This window comes from Eptatretus burgeri, chromosome 4, assembly GCF_056783735.1.
Source record: "Eptatretus burgeri isolate ZD-2024b chromosome 4, Ebu_testis_v1, whole genome shotgun sequence".
Lineage (NCBI taxonomy): Eukaryota > Metazoa > Chordata > Myxini > Myxiniformes > Myxinidae > Eptatretus > Eptatretus burgeri.
In genome coordinates this window covers 22,379,635-22,392,230 of record NC_140964.1, presented here as the reverse complement: position 1 = coordinate 22,392,230, position 12,596 = coordinate 22,379,635, and the positions used below count along the sequence as shown (strand labels likewise).

Here is a 12,596-nt window from a genome sequence, read left to right as displayed (position 1 = left end):
CATCCTCCAGTGACCTTCAACGAGCACATGATCCATCTCCTTTGCCACACCACCAGCGTTGGAATACCAAGTCCAGCGATGAGCTTGTGGGCGCTGAAACCATGAACCGGCCACCCTAAGTCTATGACTTCTTGCAAAGTCAAGGAACTTAGTGCTATTCAGGTTCACAGTTCCAGACCCATGGGGACCAACACATGTCTCATAACCATGCCTATCAGTTCCAGTCGATGCATTGAAATCCCCCAATACCAGAAGAGTATCTCGCCTGGGGCACTGATTAACCACAGATTCGAGCTTGGTATAGAATTTCATAGAGCTTCACGGTGAGATCACTCGCCTCAGTCGGAGCATATACAGAGATAAGAGAAATGACACCCAAGGAGTGATGAATCCTTCATCTCATATGCTTGTTGACTGATGTTACCTCAATTATCATTGGAGTCAGCTTGTTGGACACAGCAACAGCAACTCCTTGTGCATGGTAACCATCAGCGTGACCAGATCAATAGTATAGGTTTAACCACCCACCATGATCTCGCCACTTTCAGGTCTCCAAACCTCAGAGAGTGCTGTTATACCAATGTTCAAATGCTTGAGCTCAGATGATAACAGAGACAGTTGATCATCCTCTCTTAGGGATAGGACATTCCAGGCACATACCCGAAGGGCCTGCTTCAGATTAACCCAAGGAGACCACCATCTGGTGGATGACACCTCAGCACCACTCCGACATACACTGGCGCAATCTTACCCAGGAAGATTACCCCGTGGTTTATCTCTTATCATCAAAGATTCTGGGTCCCGACGGCTTTGCCCCAATCCCATCATCCGGTGAGCTGCCCTGCGAGTGGGTATTCCCACCGAGTGGGTTTTCAATATTTTTTTGCGTTTTTCTTGTGTTTTGCGGAGTGAAGGGTTTTACAGTGGCCGGAGTGCAAATCCTGCCACCAACCTCCAAATGGTGAAGAATGACTTCAAAAAAATTCTCGTATCCGGATCTGGATTTTGACCAAAATCGAATCGATTTGTCCTTGTCACACACCAAATTTTCGCCCAAATCTGTCCCATAACCTTTTGAGATATCCTGCTCACAGGCAAACAGAAAGGGGTGAAAACAAAACGTTCGTCCACATTCGGTGGCACAGGTAACTATCAACATTTGACTGGTACGGTTCAGTCTTCTACCTTAAAGTCGCATTCCTTTTGCCTCCGTACATTTTTTTTATTTATTTGTTGGCATCTCCATAATTATTTCCAATACTGGGCATTTTTTATTTATTTATTTTTTTTTGCTTCTTCATTTTATTCATATTTTTCATTTCATTTATATTTTGGTTCAATGTCTTGCACATAGATTATTTTTAAATATTTTCTTCTGACCATCCATATTATACTGTGCATGTCTGTTTCACACAGATGTGCCTGGTTGCGGTTTCTGCATGCATTGTGTACAACACACACCTTAGCCTTGAGAGGCGAGAAGGTCTGCCCTTGCTGAACCAGCTCCTGAGCTGGACTCTTCTTGGTGAGAATTGTCATTCTTCTGCTCTCGTCCTGCGGAAAAACTATTTTCATTAATTTTGTTTCTGTTTGTGTTATTTCATTTTGAGCATGTTAACTTTTTTGTGATTAATGCGCCGCACCATGTACGCGTACGCAGGAGAGGTGGGCACATTTTTTTTATTTGAGGCTCGTTTTTCATACCATGCTGCAATTATATCTTTTCCTTAAGCCTTAATCAATCGAGATTGTTGTTCCAGAAATATACACTCCTTTCCTTATATTAGTTATTACTTGAGTTCCCACAAGTTGTCTTTTGAAAAATTTCTTTAAAACTTCTTGAAGTTATTTTTTAATAGCTTGCAAGAGGTTTCAAAAAGAACAACAATAACATCAACAACAGCAGCAACTAGAAGCACTCTGGTACAGCGCATAGTCTTGCCTCATGTGTTCGTTCTGAATAAAAATAACATCGTAAACTGAACACGGTACTAGTATGGCCCACTGTTATTATGGCCCATATACCCAGATCATCCATGCACCCAACCGATCGCTTCGCCGACGGGTCAATAAAGTGGAGGGAGGGGGAGAGAGAGAGAGAGAAAGGAGGTAGGTGTAGAGTAAGAGGGAGAAGGGGAGGCAGAGAGGATGAGGAAAGGGGAGTTAGGGGGGAGGTGGGGAGAGCGACACCTCACCAAACATTGCTATTCACTGCAGGAGGGAGGGTGCGTGTGAGAGAGAGAGAGAGAGAGAGAGAGAGAGAGAGAGAGAGAGAGAGAGAGAGAGAGAGAGAGAGAGAGAGAGAGAGAGAGAGAGAGAGAGGTGGAAGACACATGTACACACACACATACACACACACACACACACACACACACACACACACACACACACACACACACAGGTTAGCGACAGAGGTGTGGCAGGAGAGTGTGCATTTTATGAGGAGGGGGGAGCAAGGAGGGGACAGAGTGAGAAAAGGGTGGGGGAGAGGAGGAAAAAAAAAAGACAGGTAAGAGGTGGAGGTGGGTTAGCAAAGACAATGATATGTGGCGCTTAATGACTGAACACGAAAAAAAGAAAAAAACAGTGTCAGAACAGCTGTACACACAACGACACAACAGAGTTTGTAAAGCAATCTGCTGGCACATCTGCAAAAACATTGATATTCCAGTTCCAAAAAATTTGTGGGAAAATGAACCAAAATCAATCACTGAAAACATGGAAGTACCGCTCACGTATGACCTAATGATCCCATCGGGCATGAAAATCAAAAAACAAAGCATGCGACCAGATATCATACTTCGGTACAAAAAAAAAAAGAGAAGGCATTGCTGATTGATGTGTTAATATCAGTGATTTTGGACTAAATGATGCAAAAAATCAAGACAATGACCAAATACCAAGACCTCAAGCATGAAGTGAAAAGATCCTGGAAGCTGAAGAATGGAAAAGTTGTTCCAGTGATGATTAAGAACCTCACGGAAATGATGAAGAAGAATCTCACAGAGATATTAAAAACCATCCCTGGGAATATCACTACGAACGAACTACAGTTGGGAACCTTCCTGGGATCAGTAACGATCCTGAAGAGAGCCCTCGGCACAAAACTTTGAAAACAGAAAACTTCACAGCTTGGTCCATGAATCGTGCCTCCCTTACCAAAATGAAGGTGGATACTTTGAGCCCACCCTTGGAGGACTCCGTTCCACATTCTGAAACCCCAAATGTAGATACCAATCAACGACACACACACACACACACACACACACACACACACACACACACACACACACACACACACACACACACACACACACACACACACACACACACATACACGCACACGCACACGACGGTGGATACGTCGAGACCTGGGAGGGATTCTTTCCACCTTCTGAAACCCGCAGATACAAAAAAAGCTTCAGCATGGTCCGTGAATTGTGACCCCTTAATGAAATGGAGGTGGATACTTTAAGCCCACCTTGGGAGGACTCCATTCCACATTGTGAAACCCACATATGTGGACACACACACACACACACACACACACACACACACACACACACACACACACACACACACACACACACACACACACACACACACACACACTTCCGTTGTTAAAGAATTAAAAAACAAAACAAAAAAAACAACGCTCCATTAATCCTTAGCTTTTGTTTTTATTGTGTGATCAAACACTGATCTTCAAGATGAAATGGTGTAACTTACTACATACTATTGGTTTGTGATCTTAAACTTTGCAATCGAGGTTGGAAGGTTCTTGATAAAGATTCATTTGTTTTATACGATTCTCATGGAGATGCGCAGAAATTCATCTTCTTGCGACCAAAGCATTGAACACCGAGGGTCACTCGCAGTGACGACAAAGTACTATTTTATATTTTCGTTCAAAGATCACGTGTGCATGTCACTGTCACTCTGGCCAATCGCTTGGCCTGGAAGCCACTCTGTTTGTGACGTCTGCATTCAACTATTTGTTAGTTTTAAGTGCCGGGTTTAGCAATTGTATCGATTCAATTTTGTTCAAGATGGCAATTAATGCGTCGTGATTTCTGTTGACGATACATTTTTAAGCTCGTTAACTATTCATCTTTCCTTTTAATAAGGATGTGTCAAAGCCGTTTCTCAAGGGAATTTGTTCTGTTAAGTGGGTTTGAATCTGCAGCGCGTACAATATTATATCTCTATCTCGACAAGTCAATATAACAGGTTAGGTAAAGGTGAAATCGATGTCTGCGGTGTTTGTGAGTCGCAATGGCTGTAAGTCAAACCTCACCTGGTAATTATTCCCACTGTTTTACGCATGCTTGTTGGAAACATTTTCACATGCTTTACCTTCACCATTATTTTTTTTTTTTCTTCCAGGTTTCTCACTGTTGCTTCCACTGCTCAGCCCCACGCTGCTCTGCCAACGCCTCTTCAGTATCTGCCTTTCCCTAACTTCAGCGTACCTGCTCCTCACAACTTCGTATCTTTCCAATATAGTTATTGGTGTGGAAGGATGATGGATTTTTTTTTTCTTTTCCTTGTTAAAATATTCAATATGGCAACTGGTGTGCTGATAAGATGGTCGAGATGTATGCACACTCGCCTTGAAGCTGTCTAGCCTGGGTTTCAATCCCAGCCTGGTTTTGAACCCAAGCTGTCATCCGATCGACACGGTTTTTCACAGGCAGGGCGATTAATCAATGTGTGTGCCGTTCCTCGGATGGACGTTAAACTGGGCGTCCCATATCTGCCAGCATTTGTTGGTGCATGTTAAAGATCCCACACTGTCCTCCTTGATGAGTAGGCGAGCTTTCTTCGGCACCCTGGTCAAATTCAAACTCCTACCCTATCTACTGCTGGGAAGGCAATGGCAAACCACCAAATATAAACCTTGCCAAGAGACCGCATCGGCATCAGTGATGCTCTGTAACAGAGTATACTACATCAGAATCCATCCATCCATTGGGACCATACTCTGTGCAGAGCATTGGTGCTGTCTAAGCAGTCCCCTTGGCTATTTGGCACAATCTTGGACGGGTCGCCACTCCGACACACTATACCAGCAAGCTGGCACTCATTTTGCCGACCTCGGAAGGATGACGGGCAGAATCAACCCCACCTGGTATTAATTCAACGGCTGAGGGGGTTTTGAACTCAGGATCCTAGGATCCCAAGCCCACCACCCAAACCGTTAAGCCAACACCAAGCTTATCTTTAATCGTTCCTGTCTTATTTATGTCACACCTGCTTTGGATTGTGAACACAATTTCACCCAATTAGTCAACGTGTTCTTTTCTTCCGTGGAAATAATATCTCAACACATTGTGTCATTTACTTCTCTTAAGCTTCTCACAGACACGAGGCCTTGTTTTTGCTTGTGTTCACTTGCGTGTTGCTTGCCTGGATCTTCATGGAAAGTCAAGTGCAGCGACCGATGCCCAGCGAACAGGTATGGTAGCATGATGCATGATGCCGAACAGAAATTCAAAAAATCCCTCACAAAATTGGAATGATTTTCACAGCAGAACATTTTTACTTTTACATTTGTAATTTTTCCACCATATTGATGAGACCATTGGCCGGAACGATCTTTCAAGTTTTCCTTGCAATATCAAAGTTTTTGCTGCACGATTTCTTCATCCGTTGCCGTTTGAACTCGAGTTCATAGAACACGATACCCCGCGCAGTGTTAAAGTTTATACAAGTACTTCGATTTGAATATGATAATGATTTTAAAGATCGTTTTAAAAAACAAAAAAAAATCTGTTAGTTTCGTGCTATCGAATCGGTCTTGTGCACCAACCACCCTTATTCACCACCCTATAGAACGTGTCCAAGCACTGCAAAGCTGGAGGTTCATGGAAGTACATATTTAAAGGCGATTTGTGTTCTCCAGTGTCGAAGTATATAATTCAATTGAAGGAAAGTTTTAAAGGCGTATAAATCAATTACTTCCGAGTTCACCACCCTATCTAATACGTTACATTACTTATTCGTGCCTGTTGTTTGTGTCCTTTATGACGTCCTTAAAAACATTAAGTTTCCTGTTTTGGAATGATTTTTAATTTTGTTTCACTGCCAGACAGGCAGACCGAGTAAAGATGTTTTCGCACTCCTCTCTGCATATGTGCGATCTCACTCACTCGTGTCTGCACAAGACGTAACTTTTTTTCCGAGTGACAAAGCTTGCAATGGTGGAGAGTTCATTCTCAGGATTACCTAAGGAGTGTAAAGTTGAACAATCAGGCTGTCCAAGAAACCAAAGACATTTTTGTTTTGTTTCTATCCCCATGTTCCACTCTCTCACCGCCGTAATTGTCCATGGTAACCCGGTTAACATTTCGCAAATTATGTTTGTATTTGGCCTGATGGGATGGCCTAAAGGTACTCACACTCACGTTGAAGCGCTCTAGCCTGGGTTCGAATCCCGACCCAGCTATAAGCTCTCATCCCGGTGTTTCACGGGCACGGTGATTCACCAATCAGTGTGCCGTCCCTCAGATAGACCATAACCGGGCGTCCCGTCTGCCAGCTTTCGGTGGTGGATTTTAAATATCCCACCTTGACCCTCGCAAAGAGTATGCGAGCTATCGCCGGCACCATGGCCAAATTCAAAATTTGCCGTCCTAACCAGCAGAGGGGAATGCATCAGCGACACATCAGCACCCTCAGCCAACGATGCCATCCCGCAGCCTTGTGCTGCATCCGGACGAAGAAGAATTTGATTACATTAATTCCGTGCTTAATCAGGCTATTGATGCAACTGGATTATATATTGTTTTTCAGTTATGTTTCACTTTTCGTCTTCTATGCTATTGACTTTTCCGTATAAGCAGCTGAGTGGCTTTATCACCTGCCAAATGCATCTTAAAACCTCATTAACTACAGATCTGTCCGACTCTTTAACGAGTGACTTTAAAAGCACCAAGGGTTCTTCAGGTGTTGCTGGCAGGAAGGACATTCTCATTAAGGCCGAAGAAGTCGTGTGGCCCAACAATTGCAGCCTTAGAAACTGAGTCAATAAAGGACCAATAGCTTGACTTCAAAGGGCGTTCAAGACCAGAAAGGTCACGAGCAGAGGCGTGTGTTTGTTAAAGAGCTGACACAGTTGTTTGCTCGAAGCGATGGATCTGTTGTGTTTACTAATCTTGCAGGTTCTTGCAGTGGATTTTCATCGAAATTCAGCGACTCTGGAAAGAAACCTCTCGCCGGATGATGTCAGGAGAGCTTACATCTTTGTATCCTTGGGCACACTGCATCAAATGCAATTACGTACCATATCAAAATTACCGAGGGGGGTGGGGGTTAAATGGTTAAATGGACTGCAATGTCTTGGCACGGACTAGCTTCTTCATCCAATTCTCGATCGATTCCTTCACCGCCATTTTCACCGGAAGGTGTATTTCATCGTGACGGCTTTCTTTGGCACGGGAAACATTGCTTCAATCAATAGGTAGGACCGTAAAGCACAAGGGTCACCTTCACGTTGATATTGAGTGTACCTTTTTTCTCATTCTTATCAATGTTGGCGCAGCTTCGATCCCAGTTCCGTGTACTGCTTCGTGACCGTGTTCAGCCCTTTCGTGATGGGAGCGTTGATGATGTGGAAGGTTGGTCAGCACCAGATTGAAGAGCTTGAGTCGAATGAAAACCCTAGTTTTCAACTGATTGAGATTTTTTTTTGTTTGTTTGTTTCTTCTTCTCGTTGCAGATACTAATTCCTTTTGTCCTTGTCATGTGTGCATTTGAAGCCATTCGGACGTTGACTCTCCTGTCATGCAAAAGGTTGGATGTCAATACTTTTGTGATACTTTGTGACTTAGTCTCTTAATAATCACAGCCCGTTGATAAACGCGTTTAAGTTTTTCTCAAACGGTCAGTGGTTTCTCCGCAGCCTGTTCCTCATCGTTCTGCTGCTTACGGACTTCATGGCCATCGTAAGTATAGCTGAATGCGTTAGCATCGCACCACATTCTTGCTTTGTAAAATATTTCTTCTATTTCACTTGCATGCCTGATCTTCTGTTCTACCGTGCTGTGTTGAGGTGGCGTTAAAGCTCCTCATTCCAGCCTTTCATGACTGCTGCCCATCGTCACCTCGTGCTTTCTCCCAGATAGCCACTCCCTATCGATTGTAGTCTTGCTCACGAGCCCGACCCCTCTGCCACTCAATTACTTCTCTGTGATGTATCCATAACTCTTTTCCAGTCGCACAACGACTGATCTGCAATGTGTCTGCACAAGTTGCGTTGTTTCCCTGTTCTATCTTGACCCTCTGTCTGGTCTGTGAACCTGCTGCCCTCTTTTGTCGCTTTTCTCCTGTATTTGTCATGAAGACTTCCTCGTATTTAAACGAGCGAGTTCATAGAACACACTACCCCACGCGGTCTTCAGAAACGAGGACACGGGCGCGGTCTGCGAGCAGCAAATTCGATTCGTCGTGATGATGTAAAATGCCGTAATATTTTGTCCAAGTACTGCTAAACGGAAGGGTTTTGAAAGTGTCAAAAAAGCAACCTGCGTTCTGCAGCGGGTCAAGTATATAATTCAATTCAATTGAAATAACATAATGATTTTAAAATTCCTTTCATGCCGGGACGTGTAGAGTGCTGCAGAGGCAGTTTCATTCGGCTTAGGAGTGCAGTCCTGGACGGGTCGCCACTCCGACGCAGGATACTCAAACGGCTTGTCACCCCAATAAGCTGGTACTCATGTCACCGACCTCGGGAGGATGATGGGCTGAGTCAACCCACCTGGTGTTATTTCAACGGAACGACAGGGGGCTCCAACTCAGGACCCTAAGATCTTAAGCCAGCCACCTTAACCGTTTAGCCAACATGATGCTTTGTGTTCTTTATGACGTGTTTTAAAAACGGTAAGTTACCTGTGTGGAATGATTTTCCATTTTTGTTTGAATGTGAGACAGGCAGACGGTGTAAAATAAATAATAATAATAATAATAATAATAATAATAATAATAATGATCTCACTCCTCTCTGCGCATGTGCAATCGGAACAAATTCAGAGCCAAAGTCCTGCTGACCTGCACGTTCGTTTTCCGATCTGTGTTCAAAATATAACAATGAAATTTCCTCTATCATGAACTGACATCTGTAAACATACAGACAGACAGACAGACAGACAGACAGACAGACAGACAGACAGACAGGTAGGCAAAGTGAACCAATTGCTTAACCCCACATTTCTGTTCGCACGTGGGGTAAAAAGAACTTCTCAAACCCACTCGAACGCTGCACACCGCTCCTTTGGAGTGGTCGTTTGGGACGCACATGAGCGTGATGTTGGTGAGTGCGCAAAACAACGACCGATTGGGCTTCTGGAGGGTTTGTTCATGATTTAGGCTCAAAGTAAAACGAGTCTGTTTTTGCCGAAGAGAAATAAATGCCTTTGTCATGTATAGAGCCATCTATGTCTGTATACCCATGGGACTTGTGCAGTGGAGGAAAGGAAAAGCCTACCTAATATGTAGATTTGACAAAATTGGGCACACTTCTGCGCAAACACATGTAATGCACCCTTTCAATAAAATTTATCCGGCTTCGTGAACACGCCCGAGTTACGATTTAGATTGCCGGTCGTTGTTTTAAATCCTGCGACATTAAACTATCACGCTATTATTAATTTTGCACACCAATTCAATTACGAAGAATGTACAACAAGCCCTTATGGTTTCACGACTTGCTTTGCTTTGTTTTGTTTTGGGGTTGTTGTTTTTTTTTTTTTTTTTTTTTTGCTGAATGTGGAGCTTTAACTCAGTTAATTAATCTGGTAGAATGTCGCTTTAAAAAATATTGGTGCAATTTCCTTGTATTGCATTGTGGTTTGAGTTTCGGTTGTACGTGAGCCTTTCCCCTCAAACCAGGAAAGTGACTTTTTTTTCCATGTCTTGACAGCATTTCTTCTTCATGGTTCAAGACCATGGAAGCTGGCTTGATATCGGCGTCAGGTATATCTGTGGTCTCTGACGCGTTCACCTGTCCCAACACATAACGGGCCGATGCTCGTCCTTTATACTCCTTCCATTTATTTAATGAACTACTCCAAAGAAAATATAAAGACGATGCGTATGGTTCAGTACCTGTTGCTTTACGAATCATGTTTAACTCTGGTCGATCTCCATTCATTGCTCCCTCCACTTCCCATGACAGCATCAGCCATTTTGTCATCATCATGTCTACAACCATCTTTCTACTGCTGCTGAGAGCTGTTGCTCATGTTTTTACAAAGACAGTTTTTCCTTTGCCCCGTTGGCACGACAAGCATCTATAAGGAAGGTCGGATGGACTAGTTTCCACGAACGTGCTGGATTTCTGCCAAATGCCAGATTTAAATTTTTGCCGAAGTGTGCTTGCGTTGAAAATACACACACACACACACACACACACACACACACTCACACACACCAATACAAGTTGTTTCTGAGTGGTTTCAGTTGGAAATGAAATTATTTGAATTGTTCTCCTCCTTTGTTCATATGTAAAGTCATTTAATGACTTTCAGGTTTTTTGAAATCTCCGTTTTCACTCGCTTGTACGGTTTCCAGCCACTTTACCTGCCAACTAATTAGTAAGGGGGGGGGATAAACAAGGACATGCAAAGTGCAATTTAGGTGCTTTTTTTGTTTTGAAAATGTTCAAAGCCTTGATTTCCTAAAAGCAATTTGATTTTTTAACAGTTGTTCATAGAACCAGGAGGCGTTTTGTGTGGATGCCTTGAGAGGATGCTGCTGTTCATTGAGGCTTAATTAATCAATTAATGAAAACAAACCCAAACCTTTCCATTAATTTGCTGCTAAACCACTTTATGGTCGCTTGTTGCATTTGTGAGCAATGGAAGCTGTACCTTGTGATCGGTCGGATTTTTAATCATTCTTCCTACTTCTTGTAAACATTTATTAAAAAGACCATCTTTCTCTGTCCTTGAATGCACCCATTTTATTATGCAGGAAGTAACACTCTCCTGCAAGTAGCCTATTGGCCATTCCCACCAGAAACAGTGCAAGAAAATATTTTTTCCATTTAATTTTTAATTTATAACCATTGGATGAAGCCAAAATAACGTTGATTGGTCCTGAAAGCCCCCATCGCCTCGCCCGTTCCATCTTCACCCTCATATGCCCCCTCCCATATCCCCCCTCTGAGCTTTCATGCCCACCCGCCCCCTCCCAGCTTTCCCCTCACCCCCTCACCCCTACCTCCAGCTTCACCACTCTCCCCAGGCTGGTCTGGATTACAGTATGTCGTTCAATTTGAACAAATCACACTTTCACTCTGTCTCTTGGAAAAGATCGTCTGGTGAACCCTCCCATCACAATTTTCTTGAAGTTCAGTCACTCAAGCATTTGGGTGTCACTATCAGCCATGATCCTTCTTGGGCAAACCACATTTCTAAGTTGGCCTCCAAAGCCAATCGCCGACTGGGCATCCTCCATCGTGCAGTCTTTCCTTGGCACTTCTGAACCTTCATTTACTTTAAAATGCCTTAATCTTAAGCTTGATTGAATGTTGCTCACCCTTCTGGGCCATGCTCCTGATTCTCACCTTGCTCAGCTTGACGCCATGAAAACCAAGGCCTTCAAAAGAATTGGTATCTCCCGTGATGAAGCAGAGTCTGGGCCTATCTCTTTCACATCACAGACAGGTTCTGGTCTCTGTCTTCTGCAGCCTCTTTTCTGGTCTTGCATCTTTTTCCCTTTCCATGCTCTGCTCCTCCCCGATTTCTGCAGGACACATGTAATTCACCAGGAATCCCCTTCTGGTGAAACTCCTAAAATCCAGACTCTGCTCACCTTCATTACTCTGTTCCCCCCCCCCCCAACTTGTTGAATCAACTTCCTTGGTCTCGTCAATCTTATTCTTCTTTCTTGGGCTTCAAAACAACAGTTCATCACAAACTCAGGTGATCCCTCCTCCACAACCATAATCTTCTACCCTCTCCATCCCATTAACCGTCCCCATGCTCACTTATTTTGGTTTCCCAGTTTTTTCCCTCCATCTTGTACCCGTCTTGTTCACCCCATGTCGTACCCTTGCTCTCATTCTTCCTCGCATTCCTTGTTTATCCAAGTCTCCATGTATTTTGTCCCTCAACCCTGCTGTTGCCACCCTTCCCCTTCTCTTACAGCCTGATCCTTTCTGTGTTCTCTGTCCCCCATGAGCCACAACATTGTATACAAAAATTAAAAAATGGGAATTGTTTTAATCTTCACACAACCTTGGCTGAATTGATGTCAAATATGAGCCACATGGTCATCCATAATAATAAATGTGTATGTCAGTCAGTCATTGTGTCTCCACCATAACTCCAAAACCATGAAACCTCATGGCCCCAAACTTTGTATGCATACTTGGAGAACTCCAAGGGAGTGCATGAATGAAAATTGGTTGTTTGGGTAAATTTGAACACCTCTTTTGAAGATAATTTAGGGGGTGCTCATCACAAAAAAAAAAATAATAATAAATAAGCCTTACGAAGATGGGGTGTGCCATCTTTATCAGCCTCTGTCAGCTCACTGGGGTCTTAAGCAACCATTTTGTTTGGCCTGCTCAACAATGACTTAGTTGACTT

At 43.5% G+C, this 12,596-nt stretch overlaps 1 protein-coding gene across 5 annotated transcripts in view; it reads left to right on the top strand.

The window, feature by feature from the left end:
* Positions 1 to 10,943, top strand: part of PIGN (phosphatidylinositol glycan anchor biosynthesis class N) — a 138,475-nt gene extending 127,532 nt beyond the window's left edge. For 4 of the 5 annotated variants that reach the window (XM_085877149.1, XM_085877151.1, XM_085877152.1 and 1 more), the window contains 10 exons: positions 1,417 to 1,525; positions 4,387 to 4,489; positions 5,365 to 5,458; positions 7,164 to 7,247; positions 7,407 to 7,462; positions 7,544 to 7,619; positions 7,721 to 7,794; positions 7,904 to 7,946; positions 9,923 to 9,975; positions 10,178 to 10,943. In XM_085877149.1, coding sequence (XP_085733275.1) covers positions 1,417 to 1,525; positions 4,387 to 4,489; positions 5,365 to 5,458; positions 7,164 to 7,247; positions 7,407 to 7,462; positions 7,544 to 7,619; positions 7,721 to 7,794; positions 7,904 to 7,946; positions 9,923 to 9,975; positions 10,178 to 10,298 — 813 coding nt within the window. In that variant the 3' untranslated portion in view covers positions 10,299 to 10,943. Of the gene's footprint in view, positions 1 to 1,416; positions 1,526 to 4,386; positions 4,490 to 5,364; positions 5,459 to 7,163; positions 7,248 to 7,406; positions 7,463 to 7,543; positions 7,620 to 7,720; positions 7,795 to 7,903; positions 7,947 to 9,922; positions 9,987 to 10,177 lie in introns of all 5 variants that reach the window. The other variant, XM_085877150.1, reaches the window with a different exon arrangement.
* The last annotated feature ends 1,653 nt before the right edge of the window (positions 10,944 to 12,596 follow it).